The 24,104-nt window shown below is 44.9% G+C and overlaps 2 protein-coding genes and 1 long non-coding RNA gene across 12 annotated transcripts in view; 1 reads left to right on the top strand and 2 right to left on the bottom strand.

Moving 5' to 3' along the window:
• The window catches only part of Tmem106a (transmembrane protein 106A), a 15,762-nt gene extending 7,642 nt beyond the window's left edge, over positions 1-8,120 (bottom strand). Inside the window, exons 1-9 of one of the 6 annotated variants that reach the window (XM_027428075.2) lie at positions 8,032-8,120; positions 7,623-7,759; positions 6,728-6,954; positions 6,282-6,345; positions 4,776-4,929; positions 3,326-3,466; positions 3,174-3,217; positions 2,303-2,356; positions 673-1,989 (exon numbers count right to left, since the gene is read on the bottom strand). In XM_027428075.2, coding sequence (XP_027283876.1) covers positions 1,869-1,989; positions 2,303-2,356; positions 3,174-3,217; positions 3,326-3,466; positions 4,776-4,929; positions 6,282-6,345; positions 6,728-6,935 — 786 coding nt within the window. In that variant the 5' untranslated portion in view covers positions 6,936-6,954; positions 7,623-7,759; positions 8,032-8,120 and the 3' untranslated portion in view covers positions 673-1,868. The other 5 variants (XM_027428074.2, XR_003487417.2, XM_035448226.1 and 2 more) reach the window with 5 other exon arrangements.
• Positions 8,018-24,104, top strand: LOC118239211. 2 transcript variants are annotated; one of them, XR_004770884.1, is made up of 5 exons: positions 8,018-8,222; positions 14,494-14,570; positions 16,366-16,518; positions 17,919-21,552; positions 22,905-24,104. It is a non-coding gene; the product is annotated as an uncharacterized LOC118239211 (long non-coding RNA). The 2 variants fall into 2 exon arrangements; XR_004770883.1 differs by having other exon boundaries at positions 14,440-14,570.
• Positions 8,226-24,104, bottom strand: part of Nbr1 (NBR1 autophagy cargo receptor) — a 32,413-nt gene continuing 16,534 nt past the window's right edge. For 2 of the 4 annotated variants that reach the window (XM_027428055.2, XM_027428054.2), the window contains exons 9-23: positions 23,702-23,916; positions 23,083-23,250; positions 22,372-22,581; positions 21,356-21,515; positions 20,977-21,267; positions 19,761-19,910; positions 19,201-19,276; positions 18,661-18,771; positions 18,249-18,413; positions 17,991-18,065; positions 15,685-16,081; positions 14,833-14,924; positions 14,121-14,178; positions 13,360-13,465; positions 8,226-9,801 (exon numbers count right to left, since the gene is read on the bottom strand). In XM_027428055.2, the coding sequence (XP_027283856.1) occupies positions 9,628-9,801; positions 13,360-13,465; positions 14,121-14,178; positions 14,833-14,924; positions 15,685-16,081; positions 17,991-18,065; positions 18,249-18,413; positions 18,661-18,771; positions 19,201-19,276; positions 19,761-19,910; positions 20,977-21,267; positions 21,356-21,515; positions 22,372-22,581; positions 23,083-23,250; positions 23,702-23,916 (2,448 nt within the window). In that variant the 3' untranslated portion in view covers positions 8,226-9,627. The remainder of the gene's footprint in view (positions 9,802-13,359; positions 13,466-14,120; positions 14,179-14,832; positions 14,925-15,684; positions 16,082-17,990; positions 18,066-18,248; positions 18,414-18,660; positions 18,772-19,200; positions 19,277-19,760; positions 19,911-20,976; positions 21,268-21,355; positions 21,516-22,371; positions 22,582-23,082; positions 23,251-23,701; positions 23,917-24,104) is intronic. The other 2 variants (XM_027428056.2, XM_027428057.2) reach the window with 2 other exon arrangements.

The following is a 24,104-nucleotide window of genomic DNA, read 5'->3' as shown; positions in this document are numbered from 1 at the left end:
AAGACTTTGAAGCCTGGGAAGGCAGCACAGTTGGTAAAGTTTTCTCATCTTGCAAGGACAAAGGTCTTAATTTAATTCTCAGAGCCAATGTAAGAAAAGCTGGGCATGCTGGCTCATGCTTGTAATCTCAGTGCTGGATCAAAAAATCAAATCCCTGGGACTTGATTTTTTATTTTATTATCATTTTTTTTTTATTTTAAGGATAGTGCTTGACAGCTGGGCGGTGGTGGTGCAAACCTTTAATCCCAGCATCTGGGAGGCAGAGGTAGGTGAATCTCCGTGAGTTCGAGGCCAGCCTGGTCTACAGAGTAAATTCCAGGACAGCCAGGGCTACTGAGAAACCATCTTAAAAAACCAAAAAAGGATAGTGGCTGACATGGTGGCATACATCTTTAATTCTAGCCCTTGGAGAGGCAGAGGCAGGCTCATCTGTGAGTTTAAGGCCAGCCTGGTCTACACAGCAAGTTCCAGGACAGTCAGGGCTCCACAGTGAGACCCTGTCTCTAAATAAAACACATTAAGAAACAAAAATAGATAGTACCCAAGGAAGGACACCCAAGGCTGTGCTCTGACCGCCACATGCACGCACATGCAAAATGAAATGGTTTGTGAGATGTGGAGTGTACACCAACACCCTCATTCTTCTGCCCAGGAACCCTCTTTTTCCTTCAACACTGCTAAATAGAGTTTATTGATTAAAAAAAAAAAAATCTTTTACATCTGGTGGTTTGTACACCACAATGTCAGTGTGACCTCCCTGGGTGCGTTTTGTTAGTATACCTTAACCCTGCCTACCTCGGAAGGAAAGCTTGGTGACGATAGACTTTCTCTCCCTCCTCTTAGCCCCAGCTAGTTATAGAATTCTGTTACCATCCATGGATGTTATTGCATCCATCTCACTTCTTCAGCTTTCCCCACCACACCAACTGTGTTCACCCTTCCACCTGTATGAAGGGAAAAGGTTAGTTAGCTTTAGTAAACAACATCCCAGCTCTCTTGCAATACCAATATCACTTCTATTTGAAGTCTGGTGTGAAACTGGGAGTCACCTGGGGTTTGGTTCCAGTGCAGTGACAGGCAAGGGAAGATCTAGTCCAGTTCTGGTGAATCTGTTACTCTTCAGTCAAGGCCTAGAGGACAGCAGAGACCTTGGGAACAGAGGGTGGGCCTGATGCAGAGAACCCATGGGTTCTCTGAACAGTCACTGGGCCTCCTCTATTGTCTGACCTACCTGTGTCCACTCCCATGGGCTTGAAACCTTCCTTTAATAAATACTTTTGATTCTGCCTTTGGTCTAGGGTAGACCAGATGGCTTCTCCTCACCTTAACTTCTGCTATGACATGGAAGATGTTCTACAGAGAAGAGGTTTAGATGGTTTAGAAGAGGTTTAGACCATCACCAACACTATCACATGCCCAAAGCAGACAGCACAAGAGAACATCTAAAAAGACCTTGGAGACAGCACTGGATGTCCTCTAAGCTACTTGTTACTAGGAGGATCCACCTGTGCTGTTAAAAAAATCTAAATAAAACTATAGCAAAAAAATCTAAATAAAACTATAGCTTTCTCTCCATTCCAACTGAAAACCCACCCGGGTAGAGCCAGGGAAGCAACGTGATCAGCCCCAAGATAATGCCAGGTCAGATGTTTGAGTAAGACTCATCAGAAGTGACCCGTGGACATCTGAGGAGTCGGTGCCTATGGCATTGTTAAAGAAGTTCCTTGTGCTGAGGGTGTCAGGGGAAGGCACAACAGAACTAGATGTTTCTGTTTTCTTCAGCAAAGTCCCTAGTCCTTCCTTGAGCTTCATGGGGTTGGGATGCCGACCAGCCTGCAGGCGTCTGGAGTACAGGGGCAGCAGACAGGTCAGGCTGGGCGAGGGATCTCCAGGTGGGGCATTGACATGTTTTCCTTGCAGTCCACATATTCAAAGCTCTCGAAGGGCAGCTGCTGTGGATGGCTCAGGTAGGAGCAGGTCAGAGTACCCCTGGAGAGGACAGAACAGCTTTGGCCTGGCTCTACTGTGTATGCTCGCGAGAGGCTAGCTCCCCAGGACCTCCCTCCCACTTCCTTCTGCTCTCTGCTCTGCCAGGACACTGGGACAACTTCCACAACTGTGCTCTGAAAGCTCCAGACAGGGCTCATAAGCAAGGTAAGATTTGTAACAGGCCTTAGTCTTGCTATTCTCTGGAGCTAACAAAAACTCATGATGTGAGCTACCATGACTCTCTAGCTCATGAAATGCAACTGATGCGAGATTGGAGTGGGAGTGGGCACACAGGAATCCACGCCATACTCACTGGATATGCAGAAGAATATGGTGGACTTTGACTTTCAGCTGCGCACAGATTTTGCTGAGAGAGACAGAGAGGGAGAGAGAAAAAGAGAGAACAGTGAGTCTTGTTTTACAGATGGTCAGGAAACTCAAAGAGGAGACTCACACAGATTGCTTGTCTCCCATCCGGGGTCTCCAAGATGCCTCTCTCAAGATGCCTTATCCTCTAAAATGAGCCTGGCCACCTGCCCATCCATATTCTTGGCCCAGGCACACGCTGACCTCTCCCTCAGCACAAAACTAGATATTCTTCCACAGAGATTCAGAGTCCAACTCACATAAAGATTAACAAAATTCTACCTGTTATTCTAATTAAGGTCCAACAGGAAGAGGTGCTGGACTTTTACCCTGGCATATTGCAGTCCTAGCCACAAGAGGGCAGGCCAAATGCAGGCTCCTGAGTCTGAAGCAATTAGAAAACTGAGTGGAATTTTTTGTTGTTTTTTTCGAGACTGGGTCTCTCTGTGTAGTCCTGGCTGTAGACCAGGCTGGCCTCCAGCTCATAGAGATCCAGCTCCCTCTGGCTCCCGAGTGCTGGGATTAAAGGGACATGCCACCATCGCAAGGTGCCAAGTAGATATTTTAAAATTTAAAAATATATTTAGTTGCCAGATATTGGTGGCGCACGCCTTTAATCCCAGCACTCCAGAGGCAGAGGCAGGCAGATCTCTACCAGTTGGAGGCTAGCCTGGTCTCCAGAGTGAGTTCTACGACGGGCCAGGGCTACACAGAGAAACCCTGTCTTGAAAAACAAAAACAAAAAACACCTAGTGAATATTAACTGGGCTTTTAAGCCAAGGAAGAGGGTAGGAGAGAAGAGATCAAAGGGTACTTACTATGTGTTTTCATCCAGAATACTGCTGGCAACTTTGTAAGGCATCTGTTGACCAAAGGAGCAAAAGGTTAGCCACACCCCGGGCTTCCCCTTTCCACTTCTGCATACATCCACACACCTGTGGGCAGGGCTGCCGGGGAGGAGGGAAGTTACCTGTTCACTAGCCAAAGGACGGATGTGCAGGCGGAGGCTGCTGGTCACCTGGCCTACCACAGAGGTCTGGTGGAGAACCTCTGCAGTCAGTCTTGTCACCGTGATGGGGTAGAAGTTGCTGTTGGAGATGTTCAAGATGTTCTGCAGAGGGCGGCAAGGAAAGGAAACGGTGAGGGTGGCTCTCCTTCCAGGCGGTGAACACAGACAGCTGGCTCTTTGGCCTGACGCCCATACTACCCTGCCGGGCCTCAAAAAAAAAAAAGAGTACAAAAGACGAGTATTAGTGACTCTGAAGGCTCTGAATGGCAAAGGTCACCTTTAGGATTAACAGTGAGCTGGGTTCTATGGTGTACCCTTTGTTTTTACTCCTTGGCTCTTTTGGGGGTCTGGCCACCCAGCTCCTAAATAAATCACAGACTCTTACTCTTTCTTATGAATGCCAGGTGGCTGACCACTCATGTCTTCCTCTTCCTCCTCCTTGCTCCGCAATCTTTTCTTCCCAGATTTCTCCTTTTTATTCTCTCTGCCTGCCAGGCCCACCCACCTATCCTTTCTCCTGCCACCCTATTACCCATTCAGCTCTTTTTTTTTTTTTTTTTTCTTGAGACACCGTTTCTCTGTGTAACAGCTCTGGCTATCTAGAACTAGCTCTTGTAGACCAGGCTAGCCTCGAACTCAGAGATCCTCCTGCCTCTGCCTCCCAAGTGCTAGGATTAAACGTGTGAGCCATTCAGCTCACATTCAGCATTTTATTAGACCATTCGGGTGTTTTAGACAGGCAAAGTAACACAGCTCTACAGAGTTAAACAAATACAACATAAAAGAATGCAACACATCTTTGCATCATTAAAACAAATGTTCCACAGCACAAACAAATATAACATATCTTAAAAATAATATTCTGCTGGGCATTGGTGGTGCACACCTTTAATTCCAGTACTTAGGAGGCAGAGGCAGGGGATCTCTGTGAGTTCTAGGCCAGCCTGGTCTACAGAGCGAGTGCCAGGACAGGCTCCAAAGCTACACAGAGAAACCCTGTCTCAAAAAATCAAAACAACAACAACAAAATATTCCATGACACACTCCACAGTCCCAGTTACTCTGGAGCTGAGAGGATCACTTGAGCCCAGAAATTCAAGACCAACTTGGGCAATATAGTGAAAACCCATCAATCAATCAGAGTTTGCTAACTGAGGATCCAGTTTTATCCTGCTCAGTTTCTCTCCATTCTGTTCTGACATCTCTATTCCATCCTATGACTGACCTGGCCCAGATTCTAACACTTCACTATGCAGAGCCCCAGTCACACACAGTCTACCACAGAGCTCATGTTGCCTCTCAGCACCCTTTTGTAGAAAACAAGATCCTTGGTACCTGCATCTTTGGCTACAAAGAAGATGGAAGCGTTCTGGAGAAGGTAGGGGTGAAACCAGGAGCACCTACCACCTACCGTCATGCTGAGTCGTATATGAGTTTCATCAAAGGTCACCATGGAGGAGTTGAGGCCTATAGGATACACAGCAATGGATCGTGGATACAGGAAAAAGATGGTGAGGGTGAAAGTCACTAGGCAGATGATCACGGCCAGGAACACTGAGAGCTTCCTGTGTGAGAACAGGTCCCAGGATGGAGGAGAGAAGTCTGAGAACACCAAGGAAATCCGAGGAGGGGATTCAGACCCCCGCCTCCAGACAGGTGGCTTCCTCTTGTGCACAGTCTGGCAACTGCACACTTAACTGTCTAGCTGTGGTTTAGCTCAGGATTGGAAGGCAGTCAACATGGCTTCCATACCCACATCTCTGTCCCTATTGACCCAATTAACCTCTTCAAAAGCCCAGTATGTCTGTAAATAGGGATAATTAGATTTATTTCACAGAATTTCCTGAGTTAACAGAGGAAGAAAAATAATCACAGTTCCTGGCAGACAGCAACACCTCAATGAATGTTACTATCACTACTAGAAACCAGTCTATGTGACTCTCTGAGAGTTCTGAATTTTAATATTTAATTAAACGCAGTACTTAGAACAGGATACTATCTACCCATATAATTCAATCTGAGATATGAATTAAAGAGAAAGAACCTAGTATTTTGAGGGACACTGGTTGTTTCTAGTCTTATTACATTTATCTATTTTGTATGTGTGTGCTATAGCATGGAGGCCAGAGGGCAACTTAAGTGGGAGTCACTTAAGCGCCTACATGTGGTTCTGGAGTTTGAACTCAGGTCATCAGGCTGGGTGGCACCCATACCTCTACCTGCTGAACCATCTCCTGGGATGGTTTCTGGGTTTTTTGTTTGTTTTTTCGAGACAGGGTTTCTCTGTGGCTTTGGAAGCTGTCCTGGAACTAGCGGAACTAGCTCTTGTAGACCAGTCTGGTCTTGAACTCAGAGATCTGCCTGTCTCCACCTCCCGAGTGCAGGCACTAAAGGCGTGTGCCACCACCACCAGGTGAGCAGCTGGTTTTCTATCTCTATTGGGAAGAGCACAGATCTAAAGGCAGCTGCAACCAGGGCAATTTGTTCCCTCCTGGAAGGGTTTCCACAGCCATGAAATGGCCTCAGCTGATATCCACTATGATCTATGCGGCCCTTTTTGTTGTTGTTGTTGTTCTATTTTGACTGACATGCAAGTGTCCATATTTATGGGGTATGATATTCCAATATATATTGTCTATAATGTGAATCAAGGGTCAGTAGAAAAACGACATTTATTCACCCCCCCCCTTTTTTTTTTTGCTAGAGATCAAGCCCAGCACCTCATGCTAGCTAAGCAAACATACTATCAGTGAGTTACAACCCCAGCTGCTGACACTATCATTCTTAAGGACAAGCCTTGGAAATTCAAAGGTCGTATAAGTTTAATCACAGTGCGACTTGGACTTTCTGGATGAAAACCAATGGGTTGGGGGGAAATCAGGAAATCAAAACAGAAGAGGTAGGTAAGGACACTTACGTGTGTGGGGGCTTTAGCCTTCGGTCTCCATAAGGGATGAGGGCTACCAGCTGTTTCTCTTGCTCTGCAGGGGGAAAGAGGGTGATCAAGAAATGTCCCATGCTAGCCTTCCCCAGACATCCCTCCATTCCATCTAGCAGGGCCAGAAGCCTGTTGCCTCTATCCCACAGCAGGATTGAGAACACAGGGGTGAAGTTGGCAAGTCACCTTTCAATTAGAAAAGGAATGTGATTTCCATTACTCCTTTGGAGAGGTCATTTTTAACTCCCCCAATCCTAAGACACAGTATTGCATGAGAAACAGAGAGACAAGAAACTTTCCTCCAGGGAACAGAACTATTTCTCCTTGGCCAGTCTAAGAGGGCATGAACTGACCTGGCCACCTACTCCAGGAGATGCAGGAATACCCTGGTTTCTAGGGTATTTCTAGAGCCTTGGGCTACTTACCTCGGGGGATCTCCCCATTGCCTTGGCAGGTAGGACAAATCACAAAGCCGGCGCCAGCAGCTCTTGCATAAAGCACACCAGAGCACGGTGGCTTGCTGTTACCGGTGCTCAAGTAGTTGGCAGGCTTGCTCGAAAGGGCTGGGTTAGCAGATAGGATTGACTTGCCCTCATCCTGTTGAGAGGTTACCTGGGAGAATGCCTTGCCCATAGCTCAGCAGGATTTTTCACTAATGAAAAATAAAACAAGGTTCATTGCTATTATCCCATTAGCAATGATGCCAGATATAATTCTAGTATTAAGTTTTCAAGATTGGCTTAGCTTAGACAAGAGATTTGGGCGGTGCCTTGGTTTTTTTTTTTTTTTTAAATGAAAGTTCAAATCAGAGAAAATCAAAGAAAAGCAGAAGTTACTTCACTTTAAGGGACTTCCATAAGTATTATTTCCAGGAAAAGCTGAACTATCACTTACTTCAAAGAAAGGAAAGCTGGGTAGGACTGGGAGCAGGGAGTAGGGCAGTGGCAGGGTCCCTTTGTCCTCCCTAATCAAGTGATTACTCTTTAGAAATCCAAGAGCGCAAGGGCAGAAATGCCTTTAGTTAGCTTGTGAGCTAGTAGAAGGCAGGCTTCCAGTCTGGAGTCTGGCTAGCATAGAAAATCACGGCTTCTTATGTGAGAGAACAGGGCTGGGGCTAAGAAGCCATTTGAAACGGGATTGGGAGGGAGCCTAAATCTGTTCTTCACTGCTTTCTGGGGAACACAGTCACATTTGAGTCTGTTCTTGATTAGGAAAGGTCAGGGCTAAATCTGAACTTTCCCCAAAAGCCCCAGTAGTGGCTGGAATGAAACAGCTCCTTAAGACACACTCACATCTTCCTGGGCTAAAATAATGACTCACCTGGTTTAGGTCTATGAGTCCAGCCTCTTCTCAGCTGCAAGATTGGGTTTTCTGGAATGTTCCTTTGGGACGAAGGGCTTCTAGGGTGGGGTGGGATGGCCTCCAGGGCAGGGCGATCAGCTCCCTTCACCGGAGACCTGAGAGAGCGAATGTGCGCCAAGCAGGAAGCAGGAATCATTGGCTTCCAGGATACAATCATTGGCTTCCCTCTCTAGGGCACTTTGTCAAGGGCCATCAGGTGGACAAGGAAGGAAAAGATAGGACTTCATTGAGGATTTTAAATCCCACCACACTGGCCGTTATTCGAATTTGGGCACTGTGCGTTGGGCGCTGAGAAAGACCAAACGTCTCTGGGATCCGGCTTTGTAAAGGAAAGGGAGGGGCAGAGGGGGTCCCTGGAGTGCCTTACCCCAAGGTGACGACGCCTTCAGCATAATCGAAACTGCAGAGCTGTGAGTTTATCGCAAACTTGGAGTCGGAGCCAGCATTGGCCCCGCCCCCGGCCCCGCCCTCTACCCCTGAGCGCCCGCCGCAGGAAGACGCTTCCGCCTTCGGGAGTCTCAAGGGGAGGACAAATGCTGCAAGGACCAACTAGGCCAGGTAAGCGTTTCAAAGAACATTTATTCACAATTCTTTAAGTGGCTATTTACAAGTACAATGGAATGAAGACTGGTTCCAGATGGTCAAGGTAGGCCCGACTCCAAATCCACCCCATCACCCACACCATACGGCTCCGCTTCTACCCCAAACCCCACGAAAAGGTTTTAAATAATAAACAGCCTGATTGGCTTGCAGTTTGAATTGTGGTTTATTTAGAAGCATTCAAGAATTAGACTGTAAATAAACAGATTATGAGTAATTAAAATCGCCATTTATTATAAATACCAACTAAGTTAAATAATGCTATTTTAACTATCTTTCCCCTTTGAGCTGGGGTCCAGATTCCTTCTTTGAAAGTCTTTATCATGAACAAAATCTTTAGTGTTTTGTTACACCTCTTCTTTCACCACCTGTACCCAAAGTTCTTTTTTATAAACTAAATGAGACTTAGAATTCTAGAAGCAAGCTTCTTCCCATTTATCCTAAACTAACCTTTTGGCGGGTTAGCCCCTATCCACTACGTCCTGTTCTTAACTCTAGGGCTGGACCCCTCAGAATCGGGTTACAGTTCCAAGTTACCAGCGTTTTCTTGTCCCCTTCACCACACCAAAACCATATGCAGAAGAATGTTTGCACGTATCTGCTCTCCTTAAGATCTGCTCTGACAGTCACAAAAAAGATGACTTCCTTCCCTTTATGTAACAGGTGTGTTTTTCCCTTCTCAATGAGATTAGTGAAATTTTCACACTACCTAGGATTTCTCCTTAAAACTTTATGCAAAATTACTTCCACAAACACTGCTCAATGGGTGCTGGTGGGCTAACTAGCACACCCTGCCCTTTTGTCCCAAGAGGTACCTGCCAGGTAGACACTCAACTGTACCACTGGGGTCTTCTGAAAGCAAAGAGTTACTTATTTACTAAGCCTTACAGGGAAATGACTTTCTTGATCTGCTGTCCTTTAAGGTCATGTAGCTATGAAGCTTGGAGTTGGTTATAGAAATTAGAGTAATTCTTGAAAATGTTCAAGGTTAATAAACAAAAACCAAACTAACATTTAACAGCCCATTAAAAACAACCACATGGAACAAAGGAAAACACTCAACTTCAGGAAAAGTAGTCTCCGGGAGTCCAAGTTGCCCACTTCTACAGACTGCAGTGGAGGGAATTCTGTCCACATCAGCTGAAAACTGTTTCTACTACTCATCCCATTTCAAAAATGAGAATTTAAGTTCTGGTCTTTGATTTGTTCCAAAAAATACTGTAACAGATATTGTTTTGACAATTCAGTGACCTCGATATAGATTCATCAGATTAAAAAACAAGCAAGGGCTTCCACCCACACCTCAATGACAGAATAAAGGTCATCTCTGAGCAGCAGGCAGTTATTTAATACAAATCAGTCCTCAGTAGCGGTGGCTGTACCAGTCGTTGTTGTTGATGTGAAGGAGCTCTGTCACAACCTGGAGGATATTGTAATTGTGTTTTCTCAGCAGCCTTAGATTCAGCTGCCTGTCGCAGAATCCCATTTCAAAGAGATGGGCCATCAGGGCTGCTGTCTGATCTTCAGAAACAATGGGCTGTGCAAAGACAAGAAGTAGACATTTTCTGTGTAATCTAATGGCTTATCTTGCAAATCTTTATTTTATTGTCATCCCAGTCTTTCCTGACTTATTCAAAATGTTAGGTAATTAGATGCAAGGGTACAGCTTTCTGTCTCCCTAACAAGAGTGCTCTGGTTAGGCCTGTGCACAGCTGAAGGAGACAGGGACAGAGAAGAGGAATATTTCAGAGGACTTTCTGAAAGCAGCATGTCTAGACATGGTGGCTCACACCTGAGATTCCAGCTTGGAGGAACATCACAAGTTTGGGGCTAGACTGGGCTTTGAAGAGTGAGCCCTTGTCTCTAAAACCCCAAACAAACAAACAAAAAAAAAATCACCCATTCTTCAGCCAAGCAAAAATTGAATTGCAAGATGAAAAGAAGCCTATAGTGGTGGGGAAAATACAAGCAAGAGCGATAAACTGAAGATGGTGTGGCTATGCAAGATGGGTATAGAATTGGGAAACTATATCCCAGGCAGTCTTTTTACCCTCAAAATAGAAGTGATCTCAGTAAGAGGAAGCTAACACCCATTTACAGAAACTTCAGCCCTCCCCATTTTGAGACAGGGTTTCTCTGTGTAGCCCTGGTTATCCTGGAACTCCCTATGTAGACCAGGCTGTTCTTAAACTCAGAGATACTGCCCCTGCCTGACATATGCTTTGCCACTGAGCTATAAACCCTAGTCCCTCTCTCTGCTTATTTTGGAACAGTCTGTCATCCTTAACAGGCTTAATCTACTTATACTTTTCCTTTTTTTTTTTTTTTTGAATGATGTATTTTTTGGTTGTTGTTTTTTTCAAGACAGGGTTTCTCTGTGTAGCCCTGGCCGTCCTAGAAGTAGCTTTGTAGATGAGGCTGGTTTCGAACTTGGAAAGATGTGCCCATTTCTGCCTCCCAAGTGCTGGGATTAAAGGCCTATGCCACCACAGCCTGGAGTTTTTGGTTTTTTTTTTACTTATTAAAATTGATTTTCTGAGGAGCAGATGGGAAGTGAGGTCAGGGGAGCAGAGGAGAGTAGGGAGGGGGAACTGGGTTTGGAATGTAAAAAATAAATTAATAAAAAAAGTTAAATTTAAAGAAAAAAAGCCTAATTTTCTTTTTCATTTTATATTCCAACCCCAGTCTCCTCCCTTCCCACTTCCCCACCTCTGCCCATCCACTCCTCAGAGGGGATAAGGCCTTCACTGGGGAATCACCAAAGTCTGGGATACCAAGTTGAGGCAACACCAAGGCCCTCCCCCCTCAATCAGGCTGGGCAAGGTATCTCACCCTAGGTCATGGGCTACATCTTTTCTTTTTACTTTACACCTCAGTCTCTCTTATAAACACTTCCTCTGCTTTGTGCCGGCTAGTATTTATCTTCCTTCCCCCATGTAGCCAGACACTAGAAAGTGAGGCACATTTGAACTGTCAAATTCCTCACCACGAGGCCACAGCTCTCTGCAGCATTTAGCACTGCCTACGGTCTCTTTATGAACCTCCCCAAATCCCAGCAGTGGCCCTGTTTCCCTCTGAGTTTTTTGGATTTTTTTTTGTAATTTTTTTTATTAGTTCAAATTAGAAACAAGCTTGCTTCACTTTTGTTTTTTTGAGACAGTGTTTCTCTGTGAAACAGTCCTGACTGTCCTGTAACTCACTCTTTAGACCAGTCTAGCCTTGAACTCATAGAGATCTGCCTGCCTCTGCCTCCTGTGTGCTGGGATCAAAGGTGTGTGCCACCACTGCCCAGCTAAGTTTTGTTTTTGTAGAGTTCTGTTGCTTTGATTCTTAGAGGCTACTTCTGCCTTTGACACTTCTTCCTGGATAATCCCATCCAAACCACAGAGCTCCTGCTGGAACCTGTATGCAAATGACTGTCAAACTTCAGCCATAGGTCAGATCTCTGTGTGAGGGAGATGCATACATCCAACTGCACAATGGGTGGCTTTACTTTTAAACACTAAGCAAATCCCACTAGATATACTCCTACCCAATAGGTAGTGAAAAACAATACGTTTTTCACTGAGGCAGGGGCCACTATGTACTTTATTGTGTTTGTATGTGTGGTGCTCGTGTGGACAGAGTCAGTTGTCTCCTTCCATGGTGTAGGTCCCAGGGACTGGAACTCAAGTTCTCAAGGCTTGGCAGCAAGCACCTTTACTCACTGAGTGATCTACTGGCCCTTTCTTCTTGCAATGCATGATAGTCCTGAGTACCTAAGGTTGAGATTCACTCTTGACTTCTTTTTAAGCACTTAATCACTGACAAGTCATGACATTTTCTTTTGTTATTTTCTATACCCTTAATTTCCACCTATATGTGGATTTTCCTGTGGATTTCTTTACTGGTTCTATACCTCTGTACTGTACAAGAGTGACCTCACTAAGAACAGATGTGATCACATTAAATCACACCCTTAAAATCTGTCCCTTGGGGTGTGGTACCACGTGCTTTAAGTCCTAGCACTCAGAGGCAGGTGGATCTCTGGGTTCAAGGACAGCTTGGTCTACACAGTCATTTCCAGGACAGTCTCTCTCTATGAAGAGAGACTCTGTTCCAAAACTAAAACAAACAACAAACAACCCACCCAAAACAACACAACAAAAAAACCTTTCTATGCCTTACAATAAAACCCAGAACTTAAGCTTGCCTTTTCTCTCCTTTCTCTTCTCTCCAGGTCTGAGTCACCACCCACTCTCCTCCAGCTCTTGCTAGCTAGCTATTTTATTTTTCAAAGAGGATAAGACCTGGGACTGAACCTAGGGTATTAAGCAAGAGTTCTATCATTATTAAACTACATCTGTATCCCTTTTAAAATTTTATTTTAAGAAAAGGTTTCACTATGTAGCCCAGACTGGCTTTGAACTTAGAATCTTTCTGCCTCCTCAGTAGCTGGGGTTACAGGTGAGGGCTACCACTTCCAACATTAAAATATTTTGGGCTGGAGATATGGCTCAGGGTTTAAGAGCACTGGCTCTTCTTCCAGAGGTCCTGAGTTCAATTCCCAGCAACCACATGGTGGCTCACAACCATCTATAATGAGGTCTGGTGCCCTCTTCTGGTGTGGGCATACATGTAGATCAAATATTACATATGTATTAAATAAATAAATCTTAAAAAAAAATTCTTTCCCGGAGGAACACTAGCTTTGTCCTTTAGGCCTCAGTTGAGATATTAACTTCCAGGAAACCTGTCCCAGTGGGTGGAGATGCTCCATCTGTTAGACTGCACTGGCACAGTATCCTACCCTGTACTTGAAATGTGCATGCTTTGCCAATGTGCATATTTGACAGGAATTTGTGTATATGCATCCAGTAGCACCTGTATATCTAACTCTGAACACGTAGTAGGTCTTCAACAAGTCTTAGGTTCTTTTCCTTTTCTCCCCAGAGTAACTCGATTAAAAAGATAGGAAATGGCAGGGCTATGTTCATCAAAGACTAAATCTACATATAGCCCATGCCATGTTAATTGCCAATCCAGACAGAAAGACACTGTCATTTATACTGGTGACTTAGGGGCTGAATTTAAGGAAAAGAAACCACACACTGACCTGTGCAGTGACTGGTGGCCCAGAAAATAGGGCCTTGTACGCAGAGGCAGCAACAGACAAAGCCCCCTTCACCAGTCCTCCAGCAATGCTGCTCCCATTGTTGTGCCTACAGAGGAAAACCAAATTATCTCCCCAAATAAAATCATGATGCTACAAGATAATGTGGGTGCTAATCTAAAAGAAAATGACGTATCCTAAAGAGAAAAAAAAATAGATATAAAAGGAGATAATGAACTGTTTATAGGGCTACAAATCCTGGTTTGATGCAGGGCTGGCTTGGTTGGCAAATGATATGAGCACTGCAGGAACACACACCCTGTTACCACACCAGCTTTCCATCCCAGCTGAAAATATGGTCATGGGCACACATGGACATCAGCAATCTGTCTGTACATCTCAGAGAAAACACCTGGCAAAGTAAATGTGATTTTTCTGGATACTGATCTGACAGGGACCAGAAAGGCAGCTGTATCTAACAAAAAATGGCCAAAATGCATATGGGGTTCCTGTCTCCTTGGGCACTACAGGTAAGGTAAATTTAGGGCAGTCCTTTCTTGTCTGGAATGTGAAAATGCTTAAATATAAACTTTAGCTTTAGCTCTCTGTCCAGTGCTGAGCAAAAGCTTTAGAAGTAAGAACAAGAAGGAATGAGGGCTCTCCTGGTGTGCTCTGAAGATGGCACACGCTCTGAGAGGCTCATTTAAGCAGGAGCAGCGCAGGGACATCCACCTGCTTCTGAAGAGACTTCACAAGGTCATTACCTTGACTGGTCATAGCTCTTCTGTCTGCTGTTTACCAGTCCTGAGGAGCCTCTGGGCTCTAAAAGCAAAAGAGCTGTTGGTTAGATGTGGCGTCCACAAGCACCTAGTGTTTCCCAACACAACAAAGCTATTATCGAGGCAGGTGGAGAGTTAACAGGGTGTCTGGTCTTTCCTTCTTCCTTTTCTTTACTAAGTTTCAGAAAGTTCTGTAGGTGGTCTAAGTAACTGTCTAGAAATGCTATACAAGGTGTCTTCATTGAATAAAAAGCAACTTCTACAATCCTATTACACTGGAATGTTGGTTCTCAAATGGTTTTAGGTTTGGCATTTTTAGGAAGTAGAAGTGACTGAGGACCTACTTACTACTTCACAGTGCTACTGTCCCGATTGTTCAAATAAGTGAACAGAACCACGAGTATCACAAACTAGCGGAGCTGCTGCATCATTCAGGTGAGTAAAGGCAAAACTGGAGCTGGCACCTAGGCTGGCCTGCCTCTAAGGCTGCGCTCTTCCCACCACAGTGCAGCACCTATCTCTATAAAGTCTCCATATATACTCCAGAGTAGAAACAAAGAGCATGAAGGAGGAGCACAGAGAGAGAAAAGGGCAAGTTTCTAAACAAGACCCTGAATCACAAATGACAGCCTGTTAACATCTGGTTTCCAGTGGAAAGAAGGAAAGGAGGGGAGGTGAAGATCAAACTTGTCATTACCTCCTCTGATTTGATCAGGGACTGAAGGAACTTCTTGGGTAGTAACTGGTGAATCCACTCCTGGGGACCCGTGCTGTGCACTAGGGGAGCTCCTTCAGAAAGACACAGTATTGGAGGGCGGTCAGTTGAAAACAGCCATGGCAGTGGTAGGAAAACAGTCAGCAGTGCCAGATTCTCTGCAGGCTCTACATTCCTGATCCCCGTCATGTGGGAGTTTGCAGATCTCAGAAAGGCTGCATTCTATTCTTACGTCCTTTTTAGCCACAATCGAGCTAGAAAAACTGGTTTCACTCAGGACACTTCCCCCACATCAGGTGGTGCTAATAGTTGGGCAATTTACTTTCCTGAGTAATTTAAAATGTTGGTCAGGGTTCCCATGGTTTCTATACTAAGACCAGTGGCCCAGTATAGAGATTTACATACTTTCTCTCTAGGTCTGTGGTATATATCCATAAGGAATTTATATAATTTCCTAATTATCCTATTTTTTGGTGTTAGTACATAGAGGGTAAGGGCTTTTCTGTTGAACCCAGGCCCTCCTGCTTGCCAGGCAAATGCTTTAACACTGAGCTAAATGACAAGGCCTCATGTAATTTTTGTCACCTTCATTCAAACCAAAAATCAAAACATGCAGGGAAGATCAAGAAATGTTTGTGTTTAAATATTTTTCTCTTAATTATAGAAAAATAAGTACACATATGCTCATGAAAGTAAGGTCAACTAAAACAAACATGTTTAAATCCCAAATTCATAAATGCTGAGAGATATGAATATGACTTATTCATCTAAGTTTGGAGATTAAGTTGGTTATTTCACCTCTGAATAGTACAGACAAGGGGGACTGTGCAGTACCTGGACAGTGGTGGTGGAAGTCCTACCACCTCAGGGACTAGGGGCACTGTGTCCAGAGTCTGTGAGGTTGTGAGGATGTCACTGATGCTCTGTGCCTGTGGCTGGCTCTCCCCTGCAGGGAGTCTCTCTTCAGCCTCAGTTGGCTCCTGCCCAGCCTCGATCCCAGGTTCGCTTTCAGCCCCTCGCTCCAGGCCTGGCTGTGAGAGTGCAGAGCTGTACATGGAGTCCCCCAGGGGGCGGCTGGTATCAAAGCACTCAGGCAGGATGATGATATAATCTTCAGAGGAAGCAGAAGACTGACTCTGAACTTCATCTTGGAGTTCGTCTTCCTCAGCAATGTGGACAATCTCTTCCCTTTCATCTCCAAGTGGTCCTTCTTCAGGCAAGGCAAATTTCACTAAGGAACAAAAGTAACCACTGTGAAGGGAAAGGCTTAGCAGCAAACCTCAATGTTGTACTCACTTGGCAAAGCCTTGTGGGTCATGAGCTAGCAGAAAAGCCAGAGGGGAAAGAACCAGAGAAATGGGCTGCTGCTGGAGGCATAACTGCATTCTGTTTCAATATAATGCCAAAACAAACAGGATGGAAATCAACAGAAACAGGCCTGTGGGCAGAAATAGCCAGGCTTCCTATGAGCGAGCACTGTGAGTCTTATAGCCCCTTTCCTCTTCATTATGACAGCTAACAGACCAAGATAAAGCTTTATCACAACTGGTAACCTAGCTATCAGGGCTACAAAAGGCGTCACACGTAAGCCCTTCAGGTTGTATGCTCGCTTTCCTACTCCTTAGAAAGTGATGCACAGTCAGAAGAGAACACTGGAGAATCACGGAGGTGAGTAGAAAGATGTCCTAAGATCCTATTGTCCTAGGAACAATTTGGTTTATCTTTCCACACCTTCCTGGTACTTGTATATATGTGTAAAAAAATATTCATTTGCTCGTTTTAAGCAAAATAGGACAATTATGTTTAAAGGTATATATAGATCAATGTTTTCTGTTTATGTACAGTGCATGCTGCATTATACCCGTGCATGTTTGTGTGTAGGTCAGGGGAGGACAGCAAGTGTCTTCCTTTACTGCTTTCCACCTTATTAGAGACAGGATCTTTCATTTAGCATTTTGTTTAGGCTGGCTGGCTATGAGCTCCGGATCTGCCTGTCTCAGTTCCCTTAACACTGGGGTTACAGGCTGACAAGAGCTGTGCTTAGCTTTTAGGTGAGTACTGTGGACTCAAATTCAGGTCCTCTTGCTTACATAGCAAGGACTCTTACCCACTGAGCCATTCCCTAAGCCTGCAAATTTGGTATTATCATGCATCAGAAACTGAATTTTTGGGTGTTTTTGAGAAATAAGGTACTGGCTCTACTAACTTGGTACTAGCAGTCTGTTGTGAAGGTATTTTGTGTGTGTGTAAGTGTGCAAGCAGATAACTGGACTGTGAATGGAGGCTAGAGAAGAGGTCAACTGATGGGGGATGTCCTTCTGTATATATGTTTCTCTTATTGGTTGATGAAACACTTTGGCTACTAGAGGCAGGAAGATAGGCAGGGCTAGGAGAAGAGGAGAACTCTGGGAACCATAGGTGGAGATAGACGCCATGTGACACCAGGAAGACAGGAGGCACCAGGGGTTCTCCATTTAAGATAAGACCATGTAGAAATACATAGATTAATAGAAATGGGTTAACAGTTTAATAATATAAGTCTCTGTGTGTGTTCATATGGGGCTGAGGCGGCTGTGGAACCTGGCAGGAAAGAAAACTCTGCAACATTGAATACTGGGTATAGTTCCCAGAAGCCATCTCCTCTTCTTTTTTTGAGTGTTTCTCTATGAGATGTGTCTACATCTGCACCTCGAGTATTGGGATTAAACCCATGTGCTAAAATAAAATGCCTATCCATCTGCCTTATTTTTTGTGACAGGGTCTGCCACAGCACCAGTGTTTTTTAGGTGGATGCTAGGGATTGAGCTATCCTCAACTGCCACCTCCAGAACCCATGAAGGTGATTTTGTTTATTTTTTGAGACAGGGTTTCTTTGTGTAGCTGTGGCTGTTCTGGAACTTGCTCTGTAGACCAGGCTGGCTCACACTAAGAGAGTTCTGCCTGTCTCTGCCTCCTGAATGCTGGGATCAAAGCCATGTGCTACCACCACTGCAATGAAGATATTTTTTATGGTAGAATTTAACCCTGGGAAGCAGTTTGGTAGTCTTGTGTCATCCCACATTTTTCAGATTACTGCCCGTGGGAGAAAGCAGATGACTTAGTTGCCAATGGGAGCTTCTTCTGAGGAGCTGTCAACTTACAGGAAGAATCTTTTCTGCAGAATCCAGGTAGCACAACTGGCGGCTGCTCCTCTGTGGGCTGAAGCTGCAATTCCCCTGAGAAGTGCAGAGAGGAGTTAGGGTGGCTTCTTTGATCCTAGTGCTCTATTAAGAATGCCAGCATAGTCAGAAGCTAATGTGATCAGAGTTTCCAACAAAAATCAGTTTCCCTCCCCTTTCAACAAAGAAGAGCACCTCTCGTTATTCAGGGGCCACCATGCTAGCTGGTAGGACACTCACTCTGTGGGGACCTCTGCCTACAGGGTGGGTTGTGGTCTGGAGCAGCATCCAAGGTAAGGGATCGGATTACAGTCTCACACACAAACTGGGTCCCACTCAGGTCTTCCTCCGTTTCTTCCACTGAAGCAGTGGCCTCGGCCTTCCTCTTTGTTGATATGGTGGAATCTGAAAGACACACACAGCTACTCTGTTAAAAGAGTTGAGAGCTTTCACCAGTCACTGCATACTAAACCTAGGTGAGGTATGAATAGCTGCTCTTGCTGTCATGAGGGAAGACTTAGAAAGAGAGCGAGAGATGCTGTAGACCACCAGTTTGCATGCTGAGGCAAAGTTAATGAGGAATGGGTGTATGAAAATCGGTATGGGATGGGAAGGGAAGGTACAAGTGCTTTACAGACATTTAACCCCTTACCAGGAAGTGCTTTAAATCCCGCCCCTTCACTCTCTTCCTGTATCTGCCCCAAGCCTGGCTTCTCTATTAAAGGACTGTCATGTGGCAGAGGAGACATGCAGGGAGTCATATCTGGAGAATGAAGACAGGAAAACCATCAACTGAGAGAAAGCATGACATCATAAACAGTCAAGTGTCCAGAAGCAGCAGTTTGTAGGTTTCTTGCTTCCTATGGGGTTAAAATAAACCCAAACATGCTCCACCACCTGTCATAAAGAACTTCACCAGCAACCAGCTCTGACCAATCAATGCTGGGTCACAAGTAAATAGCTAAGCAGGCCAAAGCCAAGGTACAAGGAACAAAGGGAGAAAAATGAAGATGGGGTTCCTTTACAATAGTCAAGTCCTGTTCACACTTGTACTGTGGCACTGACAGACAATAGGGAAAGGAGGAGATGGACCATGGGTGCAGCTTCACTATTACACGGGAGGGCTCCTCACCCTCCAATGCCCCAGACTCTAACACCACTACCTGAAAAAGATGAGCCAAGGCATGCTTACCCACAGGGGTGTTGTGGGGCACTCTCTCCAATTCTTGGACAATGTTTATATCCAGCAGCTCAAAGGACAGCAGGTCCTAGAAAAGGAGATGGCCAAATAAAAGTGTCTGCAGTGCAAGTGAGAGCCATGCTCTGTTGCAACTGGACCTACAGCCCTTCTGCACATTGTCGGGATTCAATTCTGTTCCAACGCATGCCCATCCTCCATCAAGTGAAAAGAGTTAAATGGGAACCAGTGTTCTCAAATGTCTAACTGGCAGGAGGAGAGGAAACAGTGGCTAGGCAAATGAAGCAGGCTAATATGAAGAGGCCACTAGAGGGAAGCTGTGGGGAAGCACAAGCCTGAGCTTCCAACTCATGAGGAAACAGTCAAGAAACTTGCTCCGTAGATGATCTCACTCCCATTAAATACTCGATCAAGCTGACTGGATCAAGCCTGCCCATCTTTAACTTCCCAGAGCCACCTATGGCTATGCCACCTCAATAAAAAGGTGAGCAGGACTCTTTCCTCAGTGTTCATTTCCTTTCTCCCCCTTGTCCCTCAAAGTGCAGACTGTTTACCTGGGCAGTCAGAAGGTCCACAGATGGAATGTACAGTTCTCTCTCACTGGCGACACTCTGTGTCTTCTGTGGGGTACTGGTTCCTGTTCCTTCTGTCTGCTTTGTCACTTCACTCAATGGAACCTCTTCTTCAGCTAGAAGAAAAGCTTCCTATAGAGACAAATAATTGGGGCATATTTAGGTTCCAGATTCTAACAGTAGAGTCTGCTCCACTAACAAAAAAGCAACAGCAGACAGCAGCAAGTAACAGGCAGGTCAAGATGTCGTCAGAGTACAAGGGAACAGAGACACAGGAATATTCTAGGAGATGAATGTTAAGGAGAAAAGCTAGCAGGAGTTCACAGGAAGGCCAGGCAGCCCTTCTTTCCCTGGTGTAGCAAGCACTATTACAGACACAGACCTCGGGGACTGCCTGCACCAATACCCTAAGGACACTAAACACTCTGTGGACTGGGCCAAACACCAACACAAAAATGTACAGGAGGGAAGACTAGCTCCAAAATCCCATGTGTGAAAAGTTTGGCCCCTTAGCTGGGTGGTGGTAGTACACAACTTTAATCCAGCATTGGCCTTTAATCTCAGCACTTGGGAGGCAGAGGCAGGAGGATCTCTGAGTTCCAGGGCAACCAAGGCTACACAAGAGAAACCTGTCTTGAAAATCCATGCACACAGAGGCATGGTATTACTGGACAATAGCACAAGTTGGAGTCTTAGCTGAGGTCACTGTGGGAATGTGCTCAAAGGGAAATGTTGGACTCTGGTTCCTCCTTTTTCTCTTTTCTTCCTGGCTCTGAGTGGCATTTTCCCCCTTTCTCTCTCTGCCATATGCTTTCTGCCAGTACAGTCTAATATGCCAACTAGAGACCTAAAGCAATAGATCTGCCTAATCATGGACCTGAACCTCTGAAATGGAACCAAAATGAACCTTTTTTTCTTTCTAAGTTAATTATCTCAAGTATTTTGTCACAGTGATAGAAAACTCAGAAACAGTAAATTTTTAGGACATCTGGAGAAATAGCAAGCTATGAATGAGTTCTTTAAGGTTCAGGTCCCCAGTGTCCGTTTGTGTCAGACCTTAGAAAGAGTTAGCCTCAAACTTGCCTCAGCCTCCCAAGTGCATGGAATATAATAGGCATGTGTCACCAAGCTTGACCTTTCTAGTGAAGGAGGAAGTAACGTGGTATTCTGGGGCAAAGTCTACAGTGTACATGCTCACCTCTTGCTCACAGGTGAAGTCATCAGCTTTGCTTGAGCTCACCAGGCCCCTTTGAATGTTATCGAGGCTCTCAGAAGAGGGGAAAGGATCCACTATGATACTGCACCAGACCCGAGGCCCAAACTGCTGGCCTTTGTGGGAAAGACGCCAATGCGAAGTATATGTTCCTTCTAAGGTTGGAGCGATGAACTCAACAGACACAACCCCCACATGGCCAGCCTTCAAGCAGGGAACCAAAACATCCTTCATTTCTGTAGAAGCCAATGTCAAGTTTCCCCACATGAACTTGAGCTGAAAAGAACAAGAGGAAGCTTGTCATCTGTGTCCCTTGCTGCACTGTACACATCACTGTCTTTACATTTAGTGAGGAAAAAAATACCTTTGTGTCTGTACTCCATTTCACATTTCCTGTATTTTTCATCCTCCAGTGTTTGATGAACTTGGTTCCCGGCTGAAGATGAGTCCCATCAGGCAAATTCTCATCCACAAATGCTGCACTAAGCGTTGGCATAACAGGGGCACAGGGTTGCAAAGGAAGCCTGGACAGAAACCAGATGCTTAGTCACTTGCTGTCAGGTATGATAGCATCTGAACATGCCACATTATGATTTAAGAGGCTGACTGCTTTTTAAGTATGTACTAATACATTTGCCTTAAAAAATACACCAATTATGCCCTGAGCAAAGGCTCAGCAGGGAAAGGTGCTTGCCATGCAAGCCTAATGAGTGACTGGAGTTCTGTTCAATCCCCAGAATGCACAAAGGTCAGAGAAAAGAGAACTGACTTCACAAAGTTCTTTGACCTCAACATGCATAACATAGCATGCCCCCCCCCAAATAAATACAACAGCAGCAGGGTGGTTGTGGCACACATCTTTAATCCTAGCACTTGGGAGGCAGAGGCAGGTTGATCTCTGTGAGTTTGAGGACAGCCTGGTCTACAGAGCTAGTTCTAGGACAGCCAGGGCTATTACACAGAGAAACCCTGTCCCTAAAAACCAAAAATAAATAATAAAAACCAAGCCTAATAAAAATCCTGTGTGTGCTTATGTGTGTGTAAAAGGCAGTGCTAGGAATCTCTTCAGGCTATAAAACAAAGACACGAAGCCTTAAGGGGTAATTAAACATGTCCATAAATACAAATGGAGACTTGCTTCTTTTGCTTCCAACCCAGTCACATGGCCTCCAGACAAGAGAAGTCTGAGATGTCACCCCCATTCTGAGAGAAGTCTGAGTCATCACCCCCATTCTGAATCTTACTAGCTTTCTGAATAAGGCATCAAAGTGAGTGTCAGAAATAACTCCTGAGCCAGCTTGAACTGGGTGGGTGCTGGGAAACAACAGCTATGACAAAAGATGGCTAAAGCTCCATTTTTAGAGTTGGCCCAGGACTTACATAAGGGTGTTAGACTGCAGCATGCTCTCAGGTCGGCCCAAGGGGGACCTGGGACTCTGGAGTCCATGGATCGAATTCCACAAATGAATCTTCCTGTGGAGTTTAAGCTGCTTTTTAAGCTCTTTGACCTCTGCTTTCCGCTGTTTCTTCTCAGCACGCAATCTTTGCTTTTCTGCTTTCACAAAGTTCTTATCCACCTGTTTCTGGAGTCTGTGGGATAATGAATGAATGTCTTAAAACACAAACAAATCTTGAGGCTATTTGGAGCTAAGTAAACCCATTAATGTTAGCATCTAGTTTCTTCTTTTATAGTCATCATTCCCACTCGAGTCTCAGACAACTGACAGACCAATATAAGGAGACCATATAACATCAATGTATTTTTCTTTTGAGATGGTCTCACTATGTAGTTCAGTCCAGCTTAGAACTCTGGACGGTCCAGAATGCTAGGAATCTCATTGATTTTTTTTTTTTGTAAAGATTTATTTATTTTTAATTCATGTGTATTTTTTTTTTCTTTTTTCCAAAAACAGGGATTCTCTGCATAGTCCTGGCTGTCCTGGAACTCGCTCTGTAGGCCAGGAGGCTGACCTCCAACTCATAGAGTGCTGGGATTAAAGGTGTGCACCACCACTACCTAGCCTATATCAAATATTTAACATCAATCAGCATGCTGTGTCAGCAGAATCAAGAAGCCAATCAGATGAGCACCTGACTTGTTCAAGAGCAGCAGGAAGACGAGGAGTGGGATATTTTAAGTGGGAAAATGGCTCAGAGGAAATCAAAACAGGTCTCCGCAACTTTAGCAGGATATGGTTATCATCATGAGCGTATGGTCCAGCTTCACAGTCTTCACAGATGTTGTAGGATGGGCACAGGCTGCGTGAAAAGAACACAGTAAAACCTTCATAGCAGGAAGTCCCTGAAGTACAACAACAAGATTAGACTTTATATTTGCTCCATTACTAGCCATGTTGAGCCTATGTTCTTCATTAGTAAAAGGAGAGGAGTAACTCCTAATCATACCTATTTCCATGAAATAGTTTACAGGAAGAAGATACAAGAACATTTTGAAGAAGGCAGGGGTCTATCCTCAGTGATCTAATTTTGATTGAGGTAACTTACTTTTGCCTGATCCTGTTAATCCAAATATGTATCTGAACAGCACTCAGAATAGCTCCCAGAAAACCCACAAAAAAGATAAATGAGGAGCACCTTGTGCTCGCAAATCCAAGCCACATCACCTACTGCTTGGAGACAGAAGACATCCAGCTTCCCTTCATGTACCCAAAATAGTAGGCAGTCACTCCTCTGCCCAGGAATGGCTTACCTACACTGGTAACGCACACCAATGATCCTTTTTTGGCACTGGCTGCAAGCAATATGCCAGCTGAACTGGTTCTCTTGTACAAACTGTGTTTCCTCTGAAACAGGCATTGAAACTTCTGAGGGTGAGGAACACAAGGGTGACTTCTGGAGGACAAGCTTCTCTTGCAACCTCTGTTCAAGCTTCTCCACCGTTTCCTTAACCACTTGTTCTCTGAACTACAATGCAGAGCAGAAGGTGGGGGTGGGTGGTGGGGTGGGGAGGACTCAGTTTGAGCACTGGAAAAAGTGAGAAGAAACAGCAAACCTGAAATGTCCCTCTCTCTGGAATAAGTTAAGAAGAACATTGCAGATGGCTACCAGAGCAATGAACAGAAATATTACAGGTTTCTTCCTTTCATGGCTAA

Source organism: Cricetulus griseus, chromosome 7 (genome assembly GCF_003668045.3).
Source record: "Cricetulus griseus strain 17A/GY chromosome 7, alternate assembly CriGri-PICRH-1.0, whole genome shotgun sequence".
In the NCBI taxonomy this organism is placed as follows: domain Eukaryota; kingdom Metazoa; phylum Chordata; class Mammalia; order Rodentia; family Cricetidae; genus Cricetulus; species Cricetulus griseus.
Note: the sequence above shows the minus strand (reverse complement) of the source record. Positions and strands in the feature narration are given on the sequence as shown.